Source organism: Xiphophorus couchianus, chromosome 13, assembly GCF_001444195.1.
Source record: "Xiphophorus couchianus chromosome 13, X_couchianus-1.0, whole genome shotgun sequence".
NCBI lineage: Eukaryota > Metazoa > Chordata > Actinopteri > Cyprinodontiformes > Poeciliidae > Xiphophorus > Xiphophorus couchianus.
The window spans coordinates 29,822,870-29,838,778 of NC_040240.1; the positions used below are offsets into that span (position 1 = coordinate 29,822,870).

General features: G+C 39.2%; 1 protein-coding gene across 2 annotated transcripts in view; it reads left to right on the top strand.

The window, feature by feature from the left end:
• The first annotated feature begins 110 nt into the window (after positions 1-110).
• Positions 111-15,909, top strand: part of trappc9 (trafficking protein particle complex subunit 9) — a 210,999-nt gene continuing 195,200 nt past the window's right edge. Inside the window, exons 1-8 of one of the 2 annotated variants that reach the window (XM_028036159.1) lie at positions 111-238; positions 889-1,490; positions 5,420-5,565; positions 7,560-7,685; positions 8,760-8,786; positions 9,705-9,826; positions 12,190-12,315; positions 14,218-14,434. In XM_028036159.1, coding sequence (XP_027891960.1) covers positions 907-1,490; positions 5,420-5,565; positions 7,560-7,685; positions 8,760-8,786; positions 9,705-9,826; positions 12,190-12,315; positions 14,218-14,434 — 1,348 coding nt within the window. In that variant the 5' untranslated portion in view covers positions 111-238; positions 889-906. The remainder of the gene's footprint in view (positions 239-888; positions 1,491-5,419; positions 5,566-7,559; positions 7,686-8,759; positions 8,787-9,704; positions 9,827-12,189; positions 12,316-14,217; positions 14,435-15,909) is intronic. The other variant, XM_028036160.1, reaches the window with a different exon arrangement.

Sequence of the window (15,909 nt, forward strand, 5' to 3'; positions counted from 1 at the left end):
TACACATATCCTACAAAAGAAGCAACAGCCATCTTCCTGGTGTCCCTTTTTGATATAATTAATATATGCCCGATATAGAAATAAATAAAAAGGCCTTAGTGCCACTGACGAAACCTTCGACCGTGTTTGAGGCTTTTAGTTTGAAAATATTCCCGGATGTTTTGCTACTGCTTCACCGGATGTTGGTAAACTGTGGCTCGAAGACGGAAGCTGTAAATTTTGACAGACAACAGCTGAGGTAATATCAATTAATAAATAATGTTGCTCATTTAAAGCGATGCATGTGGCCAGACTTATATTCACATACATGTCCTGCTTTTCTTCCTTCTGTAATGTTGCTTTTTATCAGCGGTTTGCTGGGTCTGCTTTTATTAAGCAGCTAAGCTAAGCTAGTTGAGTCTTGTAATTGGTAGCAGAATATCACTGAATAGATGCTGTTTGCTGACATGATACAAAAGCTCATAAAATGACATCCTGTTGCTGGTTATTATTATTTTTAATCACACTTGCCCGGTGCAATGTGTTTCCAGCGGTCACTTTTAGCAGCCACGTTACCTTTTTAGCAGAAAAAGACAACAGCAGGTGAATCATCAGGGAGTTTCAATGGGAACTCTGGGATTTCTTCCCTTGAGCGACGCGCAGCTTCTGGAAACCAGCACAGGACTCTTTCATTACTTAAAAAGACTCTGAACTTTAGCTTATAATTCTGAGACTTGTCAAATCTAAACTAGACTAAAACATATTAATTAAAACAGTTGTGATTTGAGAATCCACAAACAAAAAAGCAATAAGGAAGGAAAATGCTTTTTACAAACCGAGTCGATGCCATGTTAAGAGTGATTGAGGTTTAGGTTGGTTAAAACGAATGAGTTTCGCTGTTCCTCCCAGGTGTAGCTCAGCCTGACGATGAGCGTCCCAGACTACATGCAGTGTGCCGAGGACCACCAGACGGTGCTGGTGGTGGTCCAGCCGGTGGGCATCGTGCCCCAGGACCAGTTCTTCAAGATCTACCAGCGCATCGCCAGCGTGAGCCAGGTGAACATCCGCGACTCCCAGCGGCTCCTTTACATTCGCTACCGCCACCACTACCTTCCCGAGAACAACGAGTGGGGCGACTTCCAGACGCATCGCAAAGTGGTGGGCCTCATCTGCATCACCACGTGCAACTCGGCCAAGGACTGGCCGCAGACCGCCGAGCGCTTCCACGGCCAGAAGGAGGTGTACAGCTCCACCCTGTACGACTCGCGCCTGCTGGTGTTCGGCCTGCAGGGGGAGATCGCCGAGCAGCAGCGCACCGACGTGGCCTTCTACCCGGGCTTCGAGGAATGCTCCGACGTAGAGCGGAGGGTCGAGGACTTTGTGGAGTCCATATTTATCGTCCTGGAGTCCAAGCGGTTGGACCGGGCCACGGATAAGTCCGGTGACAAGATCCAGCTGCTCTGCGTGCCTTTTGAAAAGAAGGATTTTGTGGGTTTGGACACAGACAGCAGGTGAGCGTTTCTCTCCAGCATCCCGATTTCTCAGCATTTCATGGAACTTTCATCTAGGGGTGTCCCTTTCCGATATTTATATTGAATATAAAAAATTGAGTATCGGATTATGTGGGCCTGCATTTAAAATTTCCCATATAAGCAGCACTCCGCTCCAGAATTCTCCTCCAGCTTTTAGTCCGACCCAACATGGGGCTGGATAGTTAAAGGCCTGTCATCATAACAAGTTTTACTAGATGAAAATTGTCCCAGAAGTTATTGTGATACACAATAATATTGTTTGAGACCATTGTCAAGTAATATTATGGTAATGACACATTTTCAAACATCAATAAACTTTAAATTCAAATGAACATTTTACACTGGAACTGGAAGACATTCTAAATATCCAAAAATAAATAAACAAAACAACAGAAACGACAAATAAAATGAATTATAAAGTCTGTAAACAAAATTGTCTTTCAACAAAGGGCTAGTTCACGAGCCTTTTCTAACATGCCACACTGCAAAAGTAAGTAATAAAATTAGGTATGATTCGCATTGGATCAATCTCTGTATTGGTCAGTATTCAAAGCTTTGATATCGGTATCGTATCGGAAGTGGAAAATTGTATCAGGACACCAAAACTTTCAGCTGGATGTCTTTAATCTTGTCTGTGTTTTATGTCAACCTCTTATTTTCAAAAATCGTCAGGCATCTTTTTTTTTCTAAAAATGTACCTTTTTTGTTTGTTTTTCTGCATTTGTTTTTGTTTGATTTGTCCTGCTTTATTCTTCTTTTTTCTTTTCTTCCATACTGTCCCGTGAGTTTATTGTTGGGAGTGAAAAGGTGAGATCTTGGACTCCATAAGTGAATCACTTCCCCCACAGATGTTAGCTCTGCTGAGGCATGGGCCGGTATGAGGTCTCAGGGCGCCATGAGCTTATGTAAGAAATCCAGCTTTCATGTTACTGCTGCCAAAATATGAACCCAAATGCAGTTCCTTTGAAATTTATTCACCTCCTTGGATGCTTTACTCCTTTTACTGCTTTTACAAATCAATTGTGATCAAGAAAATTATTACTATTTTGAGTAAAAAAACCCAACCTTTTAATATCAAAGTGAAAATCAGTTTTATTGCAGTCATTCCACTCATTGTGAGACCACTAGCGCCATTTCGTTGGACCTCTGTTGAATTAGGTCAGTCACATGGTCACTTATTTTATGTTACATATTTTCATTACTTTATAGAAATCCATTTTTACTTTGACATAAAAGCACCTAATTTTGTTGATCATGATTGATATGTAAAACAATAAGAGTAAAGCAACTGAGGGGGTGAATAGTTTTTATAGGAGCCTGTAGATCACAATCTAGATATTTTTGCTAGTAGAGCAAAATGTGCACCATATAGTGCTTCTAAAATAATACATCTTATTGGTTATCACAGTTATAAAACTATTTAAACATTTTATATATTGTTATTTTGATATGATACATGAACTAAACTTATCAAATCGACAACCTCTGTATTTTTTCAGGCACTTGTATGGATGTACACCTGTTTGGTTTTGCAGTGTAGTCGTCTCCTTTTAAGTTGGCTGATTAGCATAGCGCAGCAACAGGTGAGGGAGGGTCAGTACTTCATCACTGTATGATCCATACAGCCGGAAAAAACTCCAGTTACTTACACACTTTCCCTAGAAATGGTATGGTGAACATTTTATTTATTTAAATTTTTGAAAGTTGAATTGTCAACTTTTGAAAACCTGTCCATGCCTTGAACCGGTCCATGCCTGGCTCCTCCCTGACTCCTGACCCAACGTAGCTCTTTTATTCGTACGCAGCATCTTGCAAAAACGAGTACACACTGAAGACACTTTGACACGACAAAAAGCAGTCAGCATACGGCTTGCATGTCCAAATCACTGGCATCAAAAGCGAGTGCACCCCTAAGTGGAAATGTCCAAATCGTTCCCAAAGTGTCAATGTTTTGTGTGGCTGCCATCATTTTCCGCTGCAGCTTCCCACAGTCCCAAACCATGATACTCCCACCGCCGTGCTTGACTGTAGGCAAGACGCTCCTTCCACCTGGTTGCAGCTGCACACGCTTGATACCACTTGAACCAAATAAGTGGCAGCACCTTTATTTGTTTTGAACAAGTAAAATGTCAGAGAACAAAAAGTGATTAAGAAGAAAACAAACAAAAACGTCATATTACCGTAATAATTAACCCAAAACTTTCATATTTATTTCAAAAAGACGATGAAAGCTTCTTAAAATCCCACTCCAATTGTCTCATGCAAATATGTCTCACATTATGCATATTTTTGCATCGCATTATTACTTTGTGTCACAGTTTCTACTCTTTCCAAAGTGCATCTGTACAATTCATTTATTGGCCTGCATAATAATTGGTGAAGGCTAATCAGACCACAGGACAGACTCTGCTTGTCTTCAGCAAGCTGTCCATCTTTAGAACAAACTTTGGACATTTTCACTTAGTTATGCAGAATTCTTCTGCACTATGAGGCAATTTTGATAAAAAACAAAACAATAAAACACTGCAGGGTTTTCTTCACAGCTATATTTTATTAATTAGTCTGCTAATTAGAAAGAGCTGCACCTGTGCTAATGATAGGAACACACTGAAATGAAGTGAGCTGATGGCTTTTTAGACATTATGTTAACTTTTCAAGCTTGCACAGCTCTTTGACATGAGTAAAATGCATCACATAAGTTTGTAATCTAAAATGATGTCAGCAAAAAAACGAAACGCTACATTATTTGTGTCACTGCCAACGCTTTTTCCTGAAGCGTTGTATGCATCTTTAAATAAAGACGCATACATATTTATTTAAAGATGTATTCGGCTTTTTTTACTTTCTCCTGCAAGGTTTATAATATGATTTTTACCTAAAAACAAACTTTGCTCCATCAAAAGGAGTTTTTCATTCATTTATCAAGCTTTCCTAAATGTACGCAGCGTTTTCTAAGATATTTTTTTGTCAAAAATCTTTTCTAAAATAATTGAAAACTGGATGTCTTTCTTTGAACGAAGCACAGCGGTAAAATCTTTTAACATTTTTGAGTCTAAAATTATTTACTCGCCCCTTTCCACCAAAAATAATCAGACTATTGTATTTGTTTAGCTAAAATATCACAGCTTAATTAATTGTTGAAAAGGAAAAAGCATTGTTCTTTGGCCCATGAGTCCTTTTGAGCCACGTGACAAAAGGTTTGGACAGCCGTGGTCTAGCTGATGGCACATTCTGCTCACATTGTTCCTATCTTATGAGGATATTCTAGATCATGAAACTGCATTTGGATGGGTGCATCTCATGTCTCTATGTATAATCTATAGCTGCACTGACCTCCGAAAATGTAAACTCATGATCTAACAATAACTCATCACTATTTAATTTCATTTTTAAAACACATGTATTGTTTTAATTATCCAGCTGGGCCTGTTTGAAATTGAAAGATTTTTATTTAGAGTCTGTGTTTTAACACTCCTACTTCTCTATTATGCATTTCCTCTTTAGCTCTTAGCCACCTGCTGAGCCACTTCATTTTCTTCCATTGACCTTCCTGGTGTTTGTGAAGAGCTTACGCGTCCTGCATAATTCCCTACATATTTTATGAAAGTAGTTCCATTTCCCTTGTATCCTGGTGAATCTGCTCCCTTCTTCTTCCCTCCAACAAAAACCGACGAGTCACAGAGTACCTCGTGCCTTGTCTTGTCGCCCAGATCACACTTTAGCCGACAGAAAAGACTCCTGTCCTGTCTCCAACCAACTCATTTCACCTATACGAACTCAGAACATCGTTTCTAGAGTAACTGGGAGCCAAAAGAAGTACTTTTGTTAAAGATGTTGATGCGCCTTGTTCATCTGGCAGCGGTTCTAAAAACATTTTCCCTCCTCATTCTTGTCACTTCCCTCCCCAGGCATTACAAGAAGCGTTGCCAGGGGCGGATGAGGAAGCATGTCGGGGACCTGTGCCTGCAGGCGGGGATGCTGCAAGATGCGCTGGTCCACTACCACATGGCTGTGGAGCTGCTCAGGGGAGTCAACGATTTCCTCTGGCTTGGTGGTAAGCATCAGCCTAAACATTTTTTTTGTCCTCACATCCTAAGAAAGTCTTCAAATATCTTATATTTATGAAAAAGTAATTTTGCCTTAAACACATTAATTACAGGTCTTAAATTTTGCTGTGGCAGGACCATCTAATTTTGTTTATTCAGTTTTTTGACAGGGAACTTTTCTGTCAGGCCAAAGCTGCTAAAAGACCTTCCATGCTTGCTAGCAAGGATATTTTAGGGTACATCTAGCTAGCTTCCTTTTTCTCCTTTTTTCCAAATTTATTTCCAGCAAAATATTATGTAGAAAAATAAAACACAGGGTGCTTGAAAAGGAAGCTAGCTAGCCTTTTGCATCCATCGTGACAAAGTGCACTTTCATTGATTTTATTCTGGACGAAGTTTGTTTTCCCCACCGGCTCACTTCTGTTGCCCACTCATTTAAGGCTTCTTGCATTCTGTGCAAAAAACCCCCAACAACACTTAAGGTTGGCGCTAAAGGGGGGTAAAGTTATAGAGCGTAATGTGCAGCATGAGAAACTCAAATCTGCTGCCAAGAGCCACAAGCAAATACCAGAAATGTCAATTTTTGCTGTGCTTGATTGTAGGACACCAGATGAGCCGTCCAGTCTTAAATTTGAGTTATTTTTTTTTCAAATGAGCAATCAATGTGATGTCAAAGCTGGTTGACTTAAGCATCCTGCATCCTTCCCAGGCCGTGAATAAACTAAGACCGGAAGAGAAAAGCTGTGAATTCGGACAGGTCTAACCATCACCAACTGTCCCCACCCCCACTTCAGCGTAACTCATGTTGCCTAGCAACCATGACAGGATGAAGCAGAAAGCGGCGAAGAAAAAAAAAAACAACGGAGCTGAAGTTTGTTCTTTAGTCTTGTATTACTCCTGATTTCTGTGTTATTCTTCACATTTTATAGTAAAGTCTGTTCCATAGTAATAAAAGAAATCTGTTAATTTGATTCTAAAATGTTCAAACATGTATTGCACATTTCTACCAGGAGTAAATATAAGCAAATTATTCATTTTCAAATATAATACTCTCCGAATCTCAGATAAGCCATTACAGTTAAATAAAACTAGTATGTTTGAAGACTTAACTTTTAATCAATCAAAGCGACTTGCTCAAGAATAAAGTAAATGCTTTAGTAAACCAAACATTTTACAATTAGATATTACCTGTCTGAATAATATCGGTGTTTAACTTCCACTCATTGGGGAAAGCTAGCGGGGGTTTTTAAAACAACGTGCCGGTAGTCAGGCGTTCTCCTCCGGTGTACCGAACCTGAAGCGCCCGGCCAGCTGGCAGCTGGCGAGGGGAGCTGGCAGTTAACGCAGCGGGAGCAGACATGTCCGAAAATGTCAGAGCAGGTTATGTTTTGGTGAACTGAGCAGATATTTGAGACTTACACACTTACGTACATTGTTGCCTAAAAACGTTGTACAAAATCACATTGTGTTATTTAAAGTGTAATATAAGAAAAATAATTTGCCGCCTGAACACCCGGTTGGGACCCGCAATAAATTTTGGGACATGATGGGCCGTGAAGAATACACCGGATCCATCCTTCAAATCTGGGGAAAACGAGGACGCATGTGAAGGAGTCTTCAAATTCAGACAGGCCTTGTCGCCAGGCTGTGACGTAATCGGCTTACAAATCCGTCCTTCAAAGGATGCAGACCCTGAATTCGGACACATTTGTCAAACCCATGATAAATATCCATATATTTTGACCCAAGCCATCTTTTAAAGAAAATTCAGTGTCAGATAATATTTAACTTACTACAGATGTGCACAGCTAAAACAAATAGTTATCTCCCCTAATGGTTTGACATGCCTTTTTGGACACCAACTTGCTCTTCACATACAGTGGCTTGCAAAAGTACTCATACTCCTCAGATGTGTTTTTTTTTTTTTCGTACTTAGTCACTTTACAACCAAAAAACCGATTGTCAGATCCCAGAATCTGTGCACCTGTGGTTTTGTTTGCAGCTGCGTTGGAAGGCTTATGTTCAGCCTCTGTCATCTTCCACTACCCGGGAGGCACAGCGGGAAAGATGGCTGCACGTAAGCCCAGCATCTCCCAGCCGGCCGACGTGGGCAAACGCCACAGACCAGGTAACCACTGGGCTGAAAACGGGAAACACCGGCTCTCCTGAGTGACTCACAGAAACCGAATGGATCTGCTGGCTGGCGGAGCTTTGCTCAGCTAAACTGCTTGGCTTCACTTTAAGCTTTCTTAAATGCTGAAATGTGTGTATTTTCTCCTACTGATTGCTAATTTAAACTTTAACAATGTTGTGCCATCGTTCCCTTTTAATTAACATGCTATTAACTCTACTATCTTTAATGGTAATCATGTACATATTTTAAGCAAACGTAAGAAGTTACAGAAAAAAACTGATATTAAACTGATGGTATTTTTCTTTGTTCACAGTAACATCAGAATAATGTCGTGTATCAGCTTGCTGTTGAGTTTAAGTTTATTTGTACACAGGATTTCTACGTGGTATGAAATTTTTAATTTGACCTCAGTGTTTTCCAGGTCTGAATTGGCGTAGAAAAAGAATTTGGAAAATATGTTTCCAGAGTTCCACTGTATAAATCCATCCAGTCGCCATTTGTTTGTTCGTTCCCTGCTTCATCTATTCTTTCCATTCTTTCTTTTTGTTCGTTTTTTCATTCCTTCCTTTATTGGTTCCTTCATTTCTTTCCTTTGTTCATTTCTTCCTTCATCCGTTTGTTGTTTACGTTCACTCTTTCTGTTCCTTCCTTTGTGTTTTCCAGTTGTTCTTTCGTTCAGACGTTTCTTTGCTCTTTTGTTTTGTCTGTTCTTTCCCCAACTTTTCTGGAATTTTCCATTGTAGTTATGACTTGCATAGTTTTAAAAAGATGCTGTTTTTTGTTTTGTTTTTTTATGTACCAGCTCATTAAAAATAGTTGACCATCAAAGAGTAGTAATATTCAACTCATATTCAAGACATTTTAGAGCAGACAAGTTAACGTGAGGACAGAATCGTCTCCCCTGAGTTTACCTTAAGCTATTATATTGAAACATTATGAAAACGGTGGAGCTAGCATGCAGCAGCAGCAGCAGCAGCAGCAGGCATAAAGCAGGATGTGGCTGCTAACTCCGCTAACACTGCGCCTTGTGTCATGGAGTGAATCTGCATTCTCTCTCTCTGTCTGTAGGGGCTCAGGAGGTTCTCATTGACCCAGGTATGGACTGACTGTTTAACCACTGTAGCTGCTCTACACACTGTAGTCCTTTGGTTTGCACGCGCTCGCATGCTTTTTGTTTTCAACAGCTCTGGTGTTTTGGTTAATATTCAGTTTCACTTCATTGCTTCTTTGTATTCTGCATCACAGTTCTGAGTGTATTTTAAGCAGACGCTTTATTGAGTATTTTCATATTTTACATTCTTCTTTGACTTTAAAAAAACCCCACAAAGCCTGCAAATTTCTTACATTTAAACAGCATTTTTCTGAAATCTTTAGGTTACATAACTCTTTTAAACACCCAGAGTTGATGGCTCAACACCTGTGGTGCAAACTCTAAGTTTGTCTTTAAACGTTGCTTACTGTTGAGGTTAAAAATATTGGTGTGGTGTGACATAGCAATGCCACACTGTTGCTATGGACACACCTTCTGTCTGAACTCTGAGTGTTGCAATCTAGTCGTTTTACTTTATTCACTTTGAATTAGCTTTTGAAAACATTTTAGCTGGATGTTTTTTTTGACAAACATTAGCCATCTTCTAAAAGGCACCGTTAGTTTTACATTCTTTCCTTTTTTATTTAGAGTTGGGATTGGTTTAGATTTAGTCTTTTTATTTTTATTTTGTATTTTATTTTATTTGTATTTTAAATAGTTTCTGAGTTGGTTCTGGTCACCTTCTTCTGTAGGATTGGGTGTGAGTGTGTGTGTGTGTGTGGGTCTTAATTTTACTGGGGTAGTCTCTTTTTGTTTTTGCAGTCATTTGATTAGTTTTAATATGTGGGCTACGCATGTCACTCTGGCAGTTGCGCTCTTAGTTCTCCTCATTGCTTTCCTTGGTGTTAACGCAGCAGATTAGCTGAGATTCTAAACTTTTTTTTTTTTTCGAATAATCTTATTGCGTCTCGTTTTGGGTGCAGGTGCCCTGACGGCCAATGGCATCAGCGCCGACACCAGCACAGAGATCGGACGAGCAAAGAACTGCCTGAGTCCGGAGGACATCATCGAGAAATACAAAGAGGCCATCTCCTATTATGGAAAGGTACATAAAAAAACACACCAAAGTGTTTTATTGGGAATAAATATGACAGTTTAACGCAAACCTTTCAAATAAGAAAATGCAATAAAAACAATGTCTAGATTTGCAGAGAATGCAGCTTTGACTTCAGTGAAAATTGTTTTGTAGAGTTTCGACTCAAGCGGACTGAATACAAAAACATCATGCTGTTCAGATTTGTATTTGTAGAAAAATGTTGAAAATATTTCATTTCATGTCATTTTTCTTCCTGTGCAAAATTAGTCATTATCTTGTGTTGCTTTATCACATAAAAACTCCTGAAAATGCCTTGAAATTTGTGTTTATAATGTAAAATATGAAAGGTTTAAATTAGAAGTAATCAAATGCTGCTATAAAATAAATATTGTATAGAGCTGCAAAAAAGATAAATGTATATGAACTAGTGAAATGTTTGCTTTTGAGCTCTAATAAAATGAAAGGAAAAATGTATTATTATTTCTATTTTCAGATTTTAGAACTGAATGAATCGTTTAAATTTAACAAAGGAAAAAAAAGCATTAATTTTGATAAATAAGTTCAGTAGAGTGAGCTCTTCCCTTAAATAAATAAGACTTGTAAAACTGGTGACCTTTTGTTGTTGTTATATGCAGATATTGAATAAAAACATACATAATCACATGCATCTTATAACATTTATATAAAAGTAAATAAAATGGTTCTATTTGGTTTCATAAGAGCCACAGTTAACCCCTGGTTTAAGTGATATTAAGCACTTTAGAAAGAATATCTTCTATTATTACCATAAAAATTAGTTTTGTGTGTTCTTATGAAAACTCTGCCTCTGCAAACTAAATTTTAAGATCCCAGGTTTGTTATAATCTAGGCTTTGATATAAAACTCTCAGCGATCCCTCATTATGCGGATAAATTTCCTTGATTTCTTGAAGCCATTCTGCATCATGTCAGCATGACTGTCTGTATTCATCCTTCCCAGTAGGGGGCAGTATTGTATGATGTATATTTGCATTAGCAGACGGGGACAGATTTTGACTGACTCAGGCCGAATGGGACAGATAGATCTGACTTTTTATTAACAATTAGAGGATGTAAACCAAAGCTTTCATGCTGATAACTCTTTAAAGCAGTGCTCTGTGTCTACAAACCATATATATATTATTACTAATAATTTTAATGAAATTGTTCATAACTTGCTGGAAGTGGGTTACTTTTCAGAAGCAGTTTTCAGTCTTATAATTATTTTCATTTCTATTTTGTGTTGATCTCCATCCCGTCTACCTTTATCTAATTCCTTATGAATTAAATTATGCTTCAACATGTAGACATATAATATTAATTGAATTTCAATAGGAGAGACTGTGAGGATGTAAGTCGAAGAAAGCCATGGGACTGAGATAAACTGTTGCTGTTTTTTTATTTTCTCCCAACGCATTGAAGCTAAAATCCCTGAGAGGTGATTGACAGCGATGGCTTACATCTCTCTGTTCTGCCATGTTGACCAACAGCGGATGAGTTTGATCACCTGCTAAAAAGACAAGTTTTAGGGACTGGCAAAATCAGACCATAACAAATAAATTGAAAGACTTTCCCTCCCTTCGGGGAGACATATACCCATAATAATCCACCTCAAAAACAAACAAATCTGAGAAAAAATGTTGCAAGTTCAGATTTACCGCCAGTGATCCAGATGTCTTATTCGGAGTTCTCTTAAATTTGCACTTTAGTCATTTTGACTAAAGATTGCTTTTAGAGCTTTCAGCAGTTACAAGGAATCAAAATGGTGGTATTTTATAAAAATATATGTGGAAGTCCATTTCTGCCGTGAAACGGCTTCCATTTCTGTAATTTCGAGTGTTACAATCATAATTCTGAGATTCATAATTATGAGTGAAAGTCATCATTTTGATAGAGAAAATCATAATTATAAGATTTAAAATTGTGATTATGAGATACCAGAATAGTATGTTAGCTCTTCTTAGCTTTGTGAATACATGGTGAATTACGGTAACAGAGCAGAAGTTGCCATTTCAGGCGAAAAGGCAAATTTATGACTTTGAATCTTATAATAATGACTGTGAAAGTCAATATAGTGACTTCCTATCTCATAATTATGGCTTTAAATCTCATAATAACAACTTTCTGTCTCATAATTATGACTTCCTGTTAGGCTTTAATTTTTTTTTTCAAATTGCCTTCCATAAGTATCAGTCAGGAGAAGGGTGATGAAAAATTCCTCTGCATCTAATGCTGTGGAATACTGCTTTTTGAATGATAAGTGTAGCATCCACTGCGTGTTAAGGACAAAACAATAAATTCTGGTGATTTATTTTTGCAGCAGCACTAAGCATGTCCTCCTTTAATGCCCCACAGTACAAGAACGCAGGTGTGATCGAGCTGGAGGCCTGCGTGAAAGCCGTCAGGGTGCTGGCCATCCAGAAGAGAGCCAGGGAGGCCTCGGAGTTCCTGCAGAATGCTGTCTACATCAACCTGGGACAGGTATGCTCACTGACTGGGAACACACACAACATAATAAACCCAACCGGTTCTGGTGGGTTGTCCACAACAGCAGCAGTGAGCCCACTACTGCGAGAAAACCCATTCTACCCTGCTTTACGTAACTTATTATATAGCTTGACTTACTGATTATCTAAAGGGCTGGATTGTTGAGGATAATTTAGGATGTTTTTACACCTGATTGTGGACTCAGTTTGACTGGGGACCAAAGTTGTAGCATTTGTTTTACCTTCAGTTGGTGTGGTTCTCTTTAACCCTGCAATGTGTCAAATGAACCAAACCCTCTGAAAAATCTCCTTCTCACCTGTGGGGGCGCTGCACCAAGAACCACAGAAGAAAACGACACAAAAACCTCTGAAGAAGACACTGAGCACATCTTCCTTCTTCATGAAATGTAAACAAAAATAGAGTGGCGTCAGATTTTAGAAAGTTGTAGAATTTCTCTTTGGTCTTTGGCGTAATACAACAAATCATTTCTTCCGCTAGAGCTAGACTTGCACCTTTATTGTGGCTATATTTTACAAGAATGCCCTGTGCTATAATATACATTCACATAAACATTCGAAGTTCACCAGAGTTCATTTCAACCAAACTGAAACCTAGGCTTTTAGGTAGACCAGAGTTCGGTTTTTCTGGTCCACTTCAGAGATTGATTGCCCTGTTTATTCTGCTTTAATTGAACCCTAGTTGTTTGCCTAGACCAGGGGTCTCAAACTTCAGTCCTGAAGGGTCACTGTCCTGCAGTTTTTAGATGTGTCACAGGTACAAAACATTGGAATGAAATGGCTTAATTACCTCCTGCTTGTGTAGATCAGTTCTCCAGAGCCTTAATGACCTAATTATTCTATTCAGGTGGTGCAGCAGAGACACATCTAAAAGTTGCAGGACTGCGGCCCTCGAGGACTGGAGTTTGAGACCCCTGGTCTAGACAGTTCAGTTTGTTTGGGGAGGTCTGACTGCTTAATCGAACTCTGATGTGGACCGAAAAAGCGAACTCTGGTCCATCTAAAAACCTTGGTCTCTGTTCAGTTCAGGGGAATTCTGTTGCGGTTCTAATGCATTTTGTGAAGGCCAAGCAGACCGGGGACTGCTCCAAAAGCAGGAAGTGAACTGCAATTCAGAGCAATCCAGGTTAATGCAACCAAACAAACGTTTGCAATTAGCAGGAGAAATCGCTCGTGGTCTTTTACCAAAGGCTAAAGAGAAAACCTCCACCCACTAAAAGCTGATGCTACTCCATTTTTGTTTACATTTTGTGAAAAAGGAAGTTGCTCTTAGGTCTTCTTCACAGGTTTTTGTGTTGTTTCCTTCAGTGATTCTTGGTGCATCGCCACCACAGGCGAGGAAGTGAACAGGTCTTTCAAAAGGTTTGCTTTGTTTGTTTCTCTCGTCTTCTTTTCCCTGTTTTTTTCCATCTAACAAAAGATAAAAAGATAAACGTCCGAAACAAGGCTAAAAAAAATCCAAATACCCATCAGTCCAGTTGTGGCAGCAAAGCAGAGTCCAGCTTTGCAGGGTCCGGGTTAACTTCTTGTCTGTGTGCCTGTTCCATCTGACAGACATTCATCCACTCCTCAAGTGGCAACTCGACTTAATGATTTCTTCCCAGCTGCGGTGGTGTCAGGAAGCAGACTCGGAGCGTAGAGTTTCGACGCTCCAAGTCTGCCCAAAAGAAATTTCTACCCAAAGAATTTGGGTACTATACTCCCAAGAAGAGTTGAACAGACTATAGAGGGCAGGGGATCAACGGACTGGATTGTTTAAACCGGAGTTTCTTCAAATAGAATGACGCTTCAGTGCACTCAGCCTCTACCATGACTCAAATGATGGCATAAGGGTGTAGTTTGCAGCTGCTAAATGCTAATTATCTCTGTATAACTGCAGCTGTCGGAGGAGGAGAAGATCCAGCGCTACAGCATCCTGTCCGAGCTCTACGAACTCATCGGCTTCCACCGCAAGTCGGCTTTCTTCAAGCGCGTGGCGGCCATGCAGTGCGTGGCCCCCACCATCTCTGAGCCGGGTTGGAGGGCCTGCTACAAGCTGCTGCTGGAGACTCTGCCCGGATACAGCCTGTCGCTCGACCCCAAGGACTTCAGCAAAGGTAGGGGGAAGAGGTCATGAACGATGACTTCAGAAGCTTCGTTTCACGAGGTGGTGGGCCGTGCGTTCTGGCCCCCGCTTCACTCAGAGAAAGGCACAGCTGAGATCCGCTGTCAGCATTCAGAGGGCTCTCGGTGTTAAGGCCTTTGTGATGCAGCTTCAGGACTCTACAGAGTCTTGACCCCGGCTCATTGCAGTCAAACCGTTGAAAGCATTAGCTATAAAAGACGGCACTCGCATTGAAAAGAGGCACTCAGAAAGATTCGCATCTTATCAAAAGAGAGCCGTCTGAGCGAGATTTCTCTCTCTGATGCACTTTGAATCTCTGGCCTTGTTTGCTTTATGAGCAGGGAATGAATGGAATCTGAGGGAAAATATTCGAGTTCATTCTGAAAAATGAAAAGATATATAATATTGGGCATGAGTAAAAGATTCCGATCGCCTTTTAGTCATGCTGTCCTTTCATTTCTTAATACACTTCCTCCTCAGAAATCAACAAGAGTCTTTCCCTTGACACTAAAAGAAAATAGAGAAGGAGTTCTAGTGCAAAAAAACATTCACACGTTTAAAAGCAAACAGGCTTCAGTGCTTTTTATGGGGATTTTGAAAAGGATGAAGATGTTGAAGTGAGGAAAAAAATGTAGCAGTGTAAATAGGTAAGTATAGAAGTCCATCAGCTCATATAAACCTTCCATTCAGTTTTCTCATCATGTCATCACCTGAAAAATAAGTTACTTTTTTATTATAACAATTATTTTGTAATTAGTCTGTCGATTAATCGATTACTCAGATAAAAAACCGGCACATACTTCACATTTTTCATTCAACCACTTAAGGTTTTTATATAATATTAGAACTACATTAAAATTACATATAAACTAATAATTAAATTATTTTTATGAAGTAAGAAAATGAACATTTCATTGCATAAAATGCAATCACAGCATTCCTTTAGTGATGCTGCAGCTAAATAAATGTTTCTAGCATCAACATCCTTTCTGCTTGACTTAACATCAGTACAGTGCAGTATTCTTTTTATTTATCTTCTTTTTTATTAACCAATTAATAAATGGACAGCAAAAGGTGCTTAATATGAGATTTTATGTTACAGAATTTGAACCAAGTGAAGCTAACCCTGCCACTTGAGGAGTTCCGGTAGAATATATTTATAGACAAAGAAGTTTTTAATCTCAAATTCAAACTATATATAATACAGTACATACATAGTACATTTAAACAGTATAAGCACATATACTGTATATGTACATTTTGGACTTAATTACTGCTCTGACTATGCTGTTCTTTCAAGAATCGACCTGTTTTGAGTCTGTATCTCCAGTTAACAATTAATCGATTGCTAAATTAGTTTAGAAGGATTATTTCAATAATCGATTTATCTTCATGAATCCGATGAATTGTTTCAGCCCTGTTCTAGAGGAGTAACGTGGTGGCTTGTTGTCTCTGTGCAGCAGATCA